The sequence below is a fragment of the Rhagoletis pomonella genome, unplaced genomic scaffold, assembly GCF_013731165.1.
Source record: "Rhagoletis pomonella isolate Grant_MI unplaced genomic scaffold, Rhpom_1.0 Rhpom_scaffold_00003, whole genome shotgun sequence".
NCBI lineage: Eukaryota > Metazoa > Arthropoda > Insecta > Diptera > Tephritidae > Rhagoletis > Rhagoletis pomonella.
In genome coordinates, this window is record NW_023458557.1 from 23,036,844 (window position 1) to 23,049,939 (window position 13,096).

Genomic DNA, 13,096 nt, shown 5'->3' on the forward strand with positions numbered 1-13,096 from the left:
GTTAGTCGGTACCGGGAATTCACGGATCGCCTTCACTTTACACTCGCCGGGCGTAATACCATTAACGTTCACTTTATGACCGAGGAAGTTTATTTCTGTGGCCAAAAATTTGCACTTATCTCTCCGCAAAGCCAAATCGGCCTGTTCGAGCAAAGCTAAAAATTCGCAAAGTGTTTTTACGCCATCACTCACAGTTACACTCGGTATTATTACATCATCGAGATACGCGATCACTTTCCTTCGTTTCATTTTAATGCATAGTTCATTCATCATGGTCTGGAATACCGCCGGCGCGTTTACCAGACCAAATGGCATACGATTATATTCGTAATGACCATCATTAGTAAAGAACGCGGTGAATTGTTTACTACTCTTTTCAAATTCGATTTGATGATACCCCATGTTGAAGTCTAAGACAGTAAAATAGCGATTACCCGCGAGTATAGCAAAAAGTTCGTCCATAATTGGCATAGGGAATGGCTGCTTGACTGTAACCCGATTCAACTGTCTGTAGTCAACACACATCCTATATTCGTTATTTTTCTTCGCAACCACTACTATCGGCGAAGCATACGCAGAATTAGGTACTCGAATAATATCTTTTTCTAATAAGTCATGAATCGTCTAATTTACTATAGGGCGTTTTGCAAAAGGAAACCTATACGGTTTCATATTAATGGGCTGGTCAGCCGAAAGTTTGATACACATCTTCACCGAGTTAGCTTTTCCCAACGTAGAGAAGCGTTTTTCATATTTACAAAAAATCTTGTTAAAATCGCCATATTTACCCGTATTAGGTTCAACTTCAATCGCGTTTACTGTTTTAGTGTCACTATCATGAACGTATAAATTGTCACCATCGATTATGTATTTATTTTCACCCGGGCATAGGACATCACGCCCGAGGAGAATATCATTTTCAATCAAATTGTCATCAACAACCAATAAATGTACGCAATTATCAATTTTCATGACTTGTATTTTGTCATAACACTCAAACACTCCGCCTCCAAAACCTTTGAGACGCACATAGCACTTTTCCTTCAAACATTGTTCTATGTTTGCCGCAACTGAGTTACGAACCAACGAGCGTGAACTACCTGTGTCAACAAAAGCTTCGATTTCGTTGTCATGTACCAAAACTTTTTTTACCGTAAACTTGATAGGTTCGTCTTCAATCGCGTTGCACTTTTCGGATTTTTGTTTTTGCCCTGTGCAATCTCTTATACGGTGACCAATTTCACCACACTTTCCACATTTTGGTTTCTGTTTCTTCTCACTACATTCCCGCGATATGTGGCCTGTTTTACGACAATTATAGCAAATAATGTCACCCTTCGACTTCTTTTCATTTGTCGAACGTTTGATTTTATTGTATTGCATTGTCTGCTTAACCGGCGCGCTATTCTTCGCGACATTATAAGCACAATAGTTTTTAATCGCATATAATAAATCGATACACGTAGCATACCTTGCCACTGATAGACACTTTTTCATATCCGTATCGTTTAACCCGTTTATGACATACTTTATGATCGCTTGGTCATCCACCCGACCTTGATGACCTTTAGCCAACACGCGATAATAAAACCTTTCAGAGGTTTCATTTACCCTTCGCCGCATACTCATTAGTTCGATTAGGACATCAGCTGAATTAATCACTGACGGAAAGTGATCAAGAAAATCTTTCACAAAATGCGACCAATTTACATACACAACTGGTGCGGAATCTATCCACATTTTTGCAGCACCCTTTAATTTTGCTTGTACTGCAAAAAGAAGTATCTTCTCTTCCCACTCATACACATGTAATAGTTGCTCGACCCGACCGACAAACTGCACCGACGACAACGATTTATCATTCGGATCAAACGATGGCAGGATTTGTATAATGTCATTTACTTTCCCGAAGCCGTTAGAAATAAAACGATTGTCCCAATTCCCACTTTGTGGCAAATAACGAGACGGCGCGAACACATCATTCGCATATACGTATGTTGGCATTGTATTGCCCCGTACACCCTGTGAAGACATTGTTGCAAACTCAATGTTCTGATTTTCATTTCGTTCTGTATGCCCCATATGAGCGAACGAATATGTCGTTGAATTTACTCTTTCCCCCGCTGACGTTGACGCTGCCCAAATGGGGTTACTTTCAAAATTTCGCGACGTTGCAACCGATGATTCGGCGAACTGGACATGACGCGGAATCGACGTCGCTGCTTGCGCAGAATTTGAACCTAACGTTGCTCTGCCTTCGTTTATCGGCATAGCTTGCCGCGCAGCATGTACAGGCATGCTTACAGGTTCCCATATTGCCCTGCCCGTCATGATCTCCTGTACACTGCAGTTATCTCCCAAACACCCAACAGGTGTTGGTGAGGATGTACTCAATGGTATAGCACTGACCGCACTTGCCCCAACACGCACCGATTGGAGAGCGTTTTCCAATTGGTTCAACCGCCGTTCTACGCTTTCATTTAGTGCACTTGAAAATCTTTCACTATTCTGGTGTTCATACCACCGCTCGATTAATTTTGCCTTGTTGCTTGACGTGGGCAAACCAGCATCCCGCAACTTTTCACGCAGTTGTACCACATTCAAATTACCGATTCTGTCTATTTTTAGTTTAAGTTACACAATTGTTCTTACGCAGATTTTTACTAACGGATACGCGCACACGTTTTTTTCACGCACTTGGGCTATTTACCCGCTTCTGAAAATTGTCAAGAATCCCGAGTCAATCAAATGTACACTCGTCTTTTTAAAGTTACTGCGTGGTTTTTTATCAACATTCAATATCGAAAAATGTCTTATGTCCAATCGACTGTCCTCGTTCGCGGTTCACTCACTCGTCTCCTTCTTGTTCGTTTCTCTTGTATGTGTTGTGTGTTATATTCTGTCAGGGTCGCATTATAAAGTATTCAAAGTAATGCTTTACAGAAAAAGGTATTCATCAAAAATATCATTTGACATTATAATCTTATTTAATAAACGGAAATATAGAGCATTGTGCTCCATATATGTATATCAAATTAAAGGTAATCACCCCTATGCTGTAATCCGTCGTATATTCGATTTTGCTACGAATCGTAAAATTTGCATGCTGAAATCCGTGTTGTCGTATCGTAATTTCAAAATTCGTAGGTCATCTTCGAAATTCGTAACGTTGGTATGCCTGAATCCCACATATAGTTGTCATTTTTATGTATTTGTCGGAAATTATGTACGAATAGCAACTCGTGTCGGAGCGAAACAAATTGCATTAAAATATCAATTAAATAAAGTGTGTAAACGCAAAAATATATATTTAAGTTGAAGTGTGAATAGAAAAAAAGTTTATTATTAAATGTTTACAAAATTATCAGGTCGAAGATCACAACAAATCGCTCGCAATACGAAAAACTGGTGGAATGCATTGGCGAAAGGCCGGACATTGCTCGAGGCTTTGTAAAAGAAGCTAAAGAAGATGTGGTGGAATTTTGGGAAAGCGTTGCAAGAGTTAAAGCGGCACAATATCTAGTGAAATGGAGGCCCTTAAAAGGAGGGAGCTTACATTTTATCATTTAAGCTAAATCGATCAGAACAATCTCAAAGCAATCTCTTTTGTATATCAATGCAACAGTTGACTGCAGCATGTTCTTCCTCCAGAGACAAATGTGCACTGGCCACTGAATCCATTATATTTTACTTAATTAAGGAAAAGCCTTTTCAAATGCGATTAAACAATTTTTTTAATTTCACTGTTCTCTTGCGATTATATTTATTTTGATTTGTTTCTGTCAAAGCAGCTGGTAAAGAACTTCGAATTTCACTATTTTATTTGCCAACGCCGTTGATAGTTACGATCGGACTACAGCATACCATCGGAGCTACGAATTCGTAACTACAAACTTTCGGATTACTGCATACGGGTGAATAATTTGTACTTTCTGGCTTGGCCATGTCGTTCGAATGGACAGAAACGCTCCTGCTCTGAAAATATTCAACGCGGGCCGCGATGCTGGTAACAGAGGAAGAGGAAGGCCTCCTCTGCGTTGGAAAGACCAGGTGGGGAAGGGCTTGGCTTCCCTTGGCATTTCCAATTGGCGTCAGTTAGCACAGAAGAGAAATGACTTTCGTGTTATTTTGGACTCGGCCAAAATTGCTTAGGCGGTTACAGCGCCAATAAAGAACAAGAAGACATAATATAAATTTCCTTAGCATTAATTATGCATTTCTCTCAACAAAGGTTTTTTATGAAAAAAAAAAATTATTTTTTTTCGTTTTTGGTATTTTTTGCTTATGCCTGCTAGAGGTATACGCCGCCGAGACACGCCGCCGCCGCCGCGGTTTTTTGTCATTACTCACGCGCCGCCGCCGAGTTACGAAAATATCGGCGAGGCGGCGGCGGCGTTCGGCGCCTAAGGAATTTTGTACAAAATTTTCATGAAATGCATCGCTTGAAGGAACTACTACTACAGAATATATAAAAAAATTTTTCAATACCATAACAATATTCCTTTTTTACATATTACTACAACAACAAGAAAGTTGACACACAACAAAAAACTTGAACGATAATATCTCAGAAAGAAGTTTTAACAGAAGGGCCCTTATTGCATCTAACTCCTCGATTATTGGAGGTAAAACAAAAACAAATTGATGTTCTTGTGTATTTTTTCTTTAATAAAGAATTTAATATTTTTTAAACAGATTTTAAATAAGTAAGTTATTTTATTCCGGGATCCCACAGATGTATACAAGTTCTAGGTGGCTGTGTGAAAACGTATGTTAGCATTCACAAGTGGTGGGCAAACCCCAGAAAGGTTTTGCTCCATCGCATCGCAATGTTTTCAACACAGGGTTAAAGTTCCCCCTTCTTGGTGGATATTACTAGTATTTTTCATTACTTTCGGTTATCCTTAGGAAAATTTTGCGCTTAATATTTTAGTGGAAATTTTAACCATCTATAAGTCATTTTTTAAATAGTGGGTCAAAAAGGCCTATTCTGCTGGGAGTTGATGGGTAAAACTGTTGGAAAATAGTAGACCACCCTAGTTTTCAATCTATAATCCGCAAAAAATAGTAAGAACCCCGTAATTTAACATAACGGTAGATAAGGTTATTACAGAAATTTATTAATAGCGAAATAAATTACTCCAGTATCTTAACTTTTTAATTTTTTTTATTTTTTTAAATTTATATAGTACATACGGATCTATAGAGAACCATGTATGTATGTATATTTCTTTATTTATTTATTAATTTCAGTCTACAGAACTAGTTTCTTACAGACTAGTTGTTGTTGTTGTTGTAGCGGCTACAAAAAATCCCCCCAGATCGGTTGGTATCTCAGTCGTTGTCGTCGAGTTCCACTAACGGCAGCCCCAAGAAGCGTGCAGCCTCTATGGGGTCGGCCCACAGGGACAGCGCTGTTAGGGTTGTGGGGTTTTTCCGGGCATACGAAGAGATGTTTCGAGTCGTGAGGGGTCTCTCCGCATGCCGGACATTCATTCGGCACATTCGCATTTAGCCTACTCAGGTAAGAGTTCAGAGCGAAGTTGGGCTATTGTTGCTCTTGTCTTCCGAGGCAGATGGAGCTCCGTCGCGTCAATGTCCGGTGTTTGTGTGCCTTGTAATGGCACCGCTAACAATACGGCAGAACTATTCAGCGCCGTCGTAATGTTGGTAGCCCTGTTGGAACATACGTTCCACAGGTACATAAAACCGAGTGAAAAAACGAATGTTAATTCAATTCGATATACGCTTTCTAGCCCTTCGGACACGGAAATTCGTGCTAATTAATTTTTTACTTTTAAAACTAGTAGCAAGTAGTTACCGCGCGGGAAAAATACAATTTTGTGCATAATATTTCTTATTAAAGACAGCCGCAGAGCGAGTATCTCTGTAGGAATCCTCCAGGAAGACGCGTCACAAGGAGGTTCCGGGTAAGCGAGTGGTAGTTTTCCTACGTGCGGGTGAATTGTGCTCAATGAGCGGGCTGAGGGCCCAACATAGCGACCGTGACGGTGAGTGTGACCATGGGGGAATCAATTTTTTGACACCCTGAACGGCAGGCGTGTCCGATGTGCTTCTGTTACGACACAGTGGTGGTGGTGGGGAGCAGGATTTCATTGCGGTAGACAATAACGGGGTGCAGTTCAACGTCACCCGCATAGCGCCGCACAAAAACCCGCGCTGCATTTTTGTCCCGTGCATATTCTCGCATAACGGGGAGCCGTGCCATCACCTACACCAGCAGTACCTCATAAGCCGCATAACGCCATTTAAAACGGCACATAAAACGGCACGGTGTCCGTTCAGCAACTGTACTGGGCACAACAGGAAGTACTGCTGCCAACAACAACGGCAGAACAAGCAAATACATATTTGCATATCGGCACCTGACGCCATTTAGTGAGCGTCCGTTATACATACATACATATGCGTACGTAACAGTTAAAGAAACCACACCACCAAAGTACAGTCGTGCAAGTCCATCAAGCACACGAATCAACTCGCTATAGCCAATTAACAACAACACCGAAATTATTACAAAGCAGCAGAAGGCATTTTAAAGGCGATGAGACAGCAGCGAGGGATCGTAGCAGCGGGTGGTTCGATTAGATTTAAAAAAATTTAAATATGGGTGTACTCATGTATATTCCTTTTTAACACATTTTTGTAATACCTACCATTTTTTTTGCGACTACGGCACATTAGACCGACACACGCACGTGTGAAAAATTTCGATTTCTTAACTTTATTTTTTTTTCAAATTCATTTTCAGTACTGAACTCTAATTGAAAGGCTTTAAAGCCACTTTTCGAATTCATTTTCAATATTTAGTTTTAAGTGGTTTGAGGTATTAAACCTATTTTTCAACCTATGCTCAATTTTTTTTAGCTTTAAGTGATTCAAGGCATTAAAGCCATTTTTCAAATTCATTTTTTCATTATTTAGCTATAAGAGGTTCAGGGGATTAAACCCATTTTTTCAACTTCATCATCATTATTTAGATTTAAGCGATTTACGGTATTAAACCCATTTTTCTAACTACATTTTCAATATTTAGCTGTAAGTGACATGAGGGATTCAACCCCTTTTTCAAATTTATTTTTATTATTCAATTATTTAAATAAATATTTCAAGATGTGATTAATACATCTCTTTTTATGCATATTCATAATGCCATCTTGAATTAAATGAGGTAATATACCCAATGGCAAATTTTTCTTTTTTCATAAAATTTTCAATTTTCACGTTTCAAAATTTTTATAACTAAAATGATTAATGTATCCACCTAGGTATAAGTGACTTAATACTGTTTTTGCTAAATTTTTATCGATTCAATTTCCCAATGCTTTTTATTCAAAATACCAAACTTTAATTCAACATACCTACTTTACTACTTTTTACCATATACCGATGTACATGTATAATTGACACGACAATTATTTCATAAATACAAACAATTTTTAAACCAATTTAAAATTTTTGCAATTGCGTGTGAATATAACCCAATATTCCCACTGCATGAAAACGTCCCTATTTTTGCATGCAAATTTTCAGCCGATGACCTACTGAGAAAAACATAAGTATTTTTCACAATTCTATTTCTTTTTGACATTTTAATTTGAACATGGTGAGCGATAGCTTGTTTTGCAAGTTTGGGCCTCCACTTCTTAGAGATTAGCCGGTTATGAGCGAATTTGATATAGAATTTAAAGCATATAAAGCAGATTTTGATAAGATTACTAAGCGTCTTTTACAAAATATACCGTTGTCTACGAATGCGAAAAAATTAAACGAATACAAATATTCGCTTATCAAAGCTTACAATAATATTTTGCTACTAGTTATTGGCAATAGTTTGGCTCATACCTGTAATCTCAAGGAAGTTCAAGTTAAGTTAGCCCGTTGTAAGGAACAGTTAGCAAAGTGCTTTACTAAACTGAATTGTCGCGTTAGGATTCCATCGGATAGCTTATCGCTAATTCGCCAATCAGACTTAGCTGACTCTGAGTCAGAAGAGTTTAGTGACGCCAAGTCAGAAGCTTCGGTACAATTCAGTCTTAAAAGAAGTACTTCACTTCCATCATTTAAAGATCTCCTAACTGTATCCGACGAGCCGTTCGACAGCCGGTTCTACGTACCGGAATGACTCGGGTTTTACCCGACCAAGGGCTGTTGTTTCGGCGATCTAACCCCGTCTAGATCGACGATACCCACCAATCATTATTCGTCCATGGAGCAATACCTTGCAGCCGGATTGCTCCGCATCCTTCTTCTCCGGGCGGGCGTAGAGCCCAACCCCGGACCTGAAATTTACTTCTGCTGTGTTTGCCAGAATCGACTCCACCCGAACTCCACTTCGGTTAGGTGCAACTCCTGCAACGGATGGAGTCACCTAAGAACCTGCTCTGGCCTTAGGTCTCACCGGGAGTGGACCACAAACTTTGTGGCTCCCTGTTGCTCAAGCCAAATGGCACAATCAGCCTCCACGGCTACCCACTCGCGTAATGCACGGGTGCGACCTAGCGCCCGAAGAGCCTGCACGGCCCCCAGAAGCTCCCCTGAGCAACAAAACCTCCCAACACACCCCACCCACACAACCTACCGGCCGGTCCCACTCGCGAGCGCGAGCCAAACAGCAGCTACTGGTTGCCCACACCATCTGCTCCGTGTGCCAGAACAGAATATACCGGAATGTGACATCAGTCAAATGCAACACATGCCTTGGCTGGTGCCACTTCCGGCTATGTTCTGGTCTACGCACCACTCGCGAGTGGACTACCAACTACAGCGCCCCTTGCTGTAGTGCACCGCCGGCCCAGACAACAACGCCCATATCGCAGCCACCTACCATCAGGCTGCAACAGCAACTGCGTCAGGCGCAACAGGTCCAAGGTAGGCCCCACACTTCCCTCCCTCCCCGTATCGCGACCAGCCTCCCAAGGCATACGAACGTACTCCAACTCAACTGCAACGGACTCCAGAGCAAGACTGAGGAGATAGCAGTCTTCATGGGTCGGCACGGCATATTGATAGCTGCGGTCCAAGAAACGAAGTCGCACAGCAACTCAACTGTGTTGGGTTGCGCCGCCTACAATGTGCTCCGTAAAGATCGCGAGCGAGATAATGGTGGAGGATTAGCGTTCATTCTACACCACACAGTGCAGTATCGGCTAATCGAAGAAGACATCGACCCAAGGGACACTACCCTAGAATGTCAGGGCATAGCTGTCCGGTCAGGCGATGTCGAGCTCGAAATATTTAACGTGTACATACCCCCTGTCACCTGCTGCCCGGCTGGATATCTCCCTGACATAGGTGCGCTACTCAGAGGCGAAAACCGATTGGTAGTAGGTGACTTCAATGCGCACCACGATCTTTGGCATTCAAGCCTCGCCAATGATCGGAGGGGAAACATTTTGGCTGAGCAGATAGACGATTCGAAATTCGGCACCATGAACGACGACGCCCCCACCAGGATTGTGGGCAGCTGCAGCAGCTCGCCAGACCTAACAATTTCTAGCGCTGGTTATCATTATATGTTAGCATCAGACCATCTGCCCATAGTCATCTCGATCAATAAGCCCACCGACTTTGCTCCCGCGGATCACCGAACCTACACCAACTTCAACAAAGCTGATTGGAACGGCTTCGCGGAAGTTACCGAGAGCAGCTTCGCCGCCCTCCCCACACCCACAGACGTACATGCTGGCGAACGCCAGTTCCCCAGGGTAGTCACTGCCGCAGCAGCTCGCTTCATACCGTCCGGACGTATCGCGGAAGTCCGCCCAAATTTCCCGGCTGAAGCAGCTGTACTAGCAAATGAGCGTGACCACCTACGCCAGGTCGACCCCGGGGCCCTCGCTTGAGGGACCTTAATTTGTAGATTCGGCAACTGGTAAATCAACATAAGCGGAAAAAGTGGGAAGAGCACTTGAAGGCCTGTAACTTCACCTCTGGTGTGAGTAAGCTCTGGTCAACCGTGAGGTCCTTGTCCAACCCGACGAAGCGTGATGACAGAGTGGAAATCTCATTCGAAGGTCACGCTTCGTCGGACCCGAAGAAATGCGCGAACTATTTTAGTCGGCAATTCACACTGCATCCTTCGGTAGACAAGGCCAAACGTCGAGTGACCAGGAGGCTGCACGAACTGCCCAAAAACAGTGCACCACTTGTTTTCACCAGCGGTGAAGTGAAGGGGGCCATCGGGAAGGCGAAAGCCTCCAAAGCCATTGGACCCGACGGAATCTGTATGCTGATGTTGAAACATTTGGGGCCTGTGGGAGTAGCATACCTCACGGAGGTCCTCAATTTGTCTATGACCACTCTCATCATTCCTGATGTGTGGAAATCAGGGAGAGTGGTCCCACTGCTGAAACCGGGGAAGCCCGCCAACAGAGGAGACTCTTATCGCCCGATAACGCTCCTTTCCCCCCTTTGAGGCCCTGCTGCTCCCATACTTCACCTGCCACCTAACCCCAGCGAAACATCAGCATGGCTTCCGTAAAGTGCACAGCACAACAACAGCACTTAACGCCATTAACACCCAGACTCGTGGCCTAAATCGTAACCCCCCCTGTGAGAGAACTGTCCTAGTAGCGTTGGACTTGTCAAAGGCGTTTGACACCGTCTGCCATTCCACGCTGCTAGAAGACATTGAGGCCTCCTCTCTCCCACAGGGACTGAAGCGATGGCCGGCGAATTATATGAGTGGTCGACAATCATCAGTAATCTTCAGAGATCAAACCTCGAAACCAAGAAGAATAAAACAAGGGGTTCCACAAGGTGGTGTTCTCTCCCCCTTACTTTTTAACTTCTACATCTCGAAACTCCCCCAGCCTCCTGAAGGAGTTTCCCTGATCTCGTACGCTGATGATTGTTCGATTTTGGCGTCTGGGAATGGAATTGATGACCTCTGCTCAAAAGTAAACGGCTATCTCTCCAGCCTTTCTCGCTTCTTCACTGCAAGGAGCCTAACCCTCTCCCCAACGAAATCAACGGCGACCCTCTTCACCACCTGGACGAAGGAGGTCAGGCTAGAACTAGGCATTCACGTTGACGGCACACCTATACCGACGGTGAACAACCCAAAAATTTTAGGGGTTACCTTTGATAGCCGGCTCTCCTTCTCCGCGCACACAACCGCAGTTGTCAACAAAGTACAGAGCCGCAACAAGGTCCTCAAGTCGCTCGCCGGCAGCACTTGGGGCAAAGACAAAGAAACGTTGCTGGCAACATACAAGGCAATTGGCCGGCCGGTTCTAAATTATGCAGCGCCAGTTTGGTCACCGGGGACTAGTTGGACGCAGCGCCTGGGTGCCTTCTGATGACGCCTGAGCACCACCTACACAGCGAGGCCCAAGTGCTCCCCGTAAGGGAACACAACAAAATGCTCTGTAAGCAGTTTCTGGTGGGGTGTCACAGAAGCGAACACCCCAACAGACCACTGCTGGAGGAGGAGCCTCCGCCCAGGCACGTCAGGGGGCACCTATTCGTGTACAAGGACGCAGTCCAGACCCACACAGACCAACCACTGGACCCAATGACGTACAGACAAGCGATTAACGACATTCATAGGGAGTCAGTCTCCACCTACCTCGACTCCCGGCCTAAGAATGTCGTTATCGGAGCCCAATCACCACCTGTGGAAGAGACGCAGCTTCAACTACCTAGAGAGACCCGCGTTACCCTGGCTCAGTTACGGTCTGGATATTGTAGCCGCCTAAACAGCTACCTGTCCAGACTCGACCCAAACATCCCAAATGAGTGCCCGGCATGTGGAGACTGCCCCCACGACACCAACCACCTCTTCACATGCCAGCTCAATCCGACTCAACTAACACCCCTCTCCCTTTGGTCCGACCCCATCGAAACAGCTCGTTTCCTGGGCCTACCGTTAGTTGAGCTTGACGATAATGATTAAAAGTTGACCCGAAACAGGCGGGGCTTAGTAGTGCCGCTACAACAACAACAGCCGTCAACAGCTACCAGTTCACCAAATATTCCGACAACTTTTCAAGAATTTTTAGACATGGCTACCACTGAACAGAAAAATCCTTTATTAGTGTTTGTGCCTCAATCATTAGGGAAAATTACAATGACGATCCGCTAGCACTTGAATCATTTATCGACAAAATTAATTTAATAGAAGATTTTGCAGACGAAAATTTAAATATAACTTTTATATCATTTTTAAAATCGAAGCTCGACGGCAAGGCACGTGAAGCAATTCCAACCGAGGTTAACTCAGTTCGACAAATCAATGATGCGTTGAGAAACAGAATAAAGCCAGACAACTCGAAAGTTGTAGCTGGGAAAATTGCATCTTTACATGTCACAAATAACAGTTATACGGAATTTGCTAAGCGTGTCGAAGAGCTTTCGGATGCATTAGAGAGTTCTTTGATCATTGAAGGTATGACACAATCTAAGGCCCATGAAATGACAGTCGAGCAAACAGTTAACGTTTGTAGACTTAATACTCGATGGGATTTGGTAAAATCAATTTTATCGTCAACTACCTTCAGTGATTCAAAGGACGTAGTGGCAAAAATGATAGTCGAACAAAATAATCAAGTGAAAGAGCCTCAAGTGTTAGCGTTTCGATCCCGAGTAAACGAGACAAATAGTTTTAGAGGTAGCTTCAGAGGTCAAAACTTCAATCGGTACAACAATAACAATCACAGACAAAATAACTCTAATTTCAATAGGTAACAATTTCAACAATAATAATCGGTCATCAGGCAACAATAATCGAAATAATAACAGCAACAATAATAGTAGTAGACGTCCAAATTCACGCAATAATGCTTATGTGCGCGCTTTAAACGCCCACGCCCCCAGGAGCGAACACTGAGGGCGGAAGAATTGGACAATTAGATTAATATTTTTCTACAAACGGCATTTATTGCTTAAATTTGAATTACTCTGACATTATCGAATTGAAAATTAATGGGTCAAACAAATTTTGTACGTTTTTAGTCGACACGCAAGCCGACATTTCTCTAATAAAAAACTTTAGCACTGATAACCATTTTCCTATAAATACAAACGATATAATTGACATTACCGGTGTCACTTCTAATACTGTTTCTACTTT

At 43.1% G+C, this 13,096-nt stretch overlaps 1 protein-coding gene across 1 annotated transcript; it reads left to right on the forward strand.

Annotated features, from left to right (window-relative positions):
* Window positions 1–7,684: 7,684 nt before the first annotated feature.
* Window positions 7,685–12,853, forward strand: LOC118736111 (putative uncharacterized protein DDB_G0292292). The gene is made up of 3 exons (XM_036466212.1): window positions 7,685–8,044; window positions 12,202–12,634; window positions 12,708–12,853. Exons 1-3 carry the CDS (start codon window positions 7,685–7,687, stop codon window positions 12,851–12,853), a joined length of 939 nt encoding a protein of 312 aa, XP_036322105.1.
* Window positions 12,854–13,096: the final 243 nt, after the last annotated feature.

Bases quoted from the DNA above. Each gene is read 5' to 3' on its own strand.
- LOC118736111 (XM_036466212.1), top strand. From the start codon at position 7,685: ATGAGCGAATTTGATATAGAATTTAAAGCATATAAAGCAGATTTTGAT. The intron at 8,045-12,201 runs GTACAATTCAGT...TTAAAATCGAAG, and splicing joins ACGCCAAGTCAGAAGCTTCG to CTCGACGGCAAGGCACGTGA. The intron at 12,635-12,707 runs GTAGCTTCAGAG...TAATTTCAATAG, and splicing joins CGAGACAAATAGTTTTAGAG to GTAACAATTTCAACAATAAT.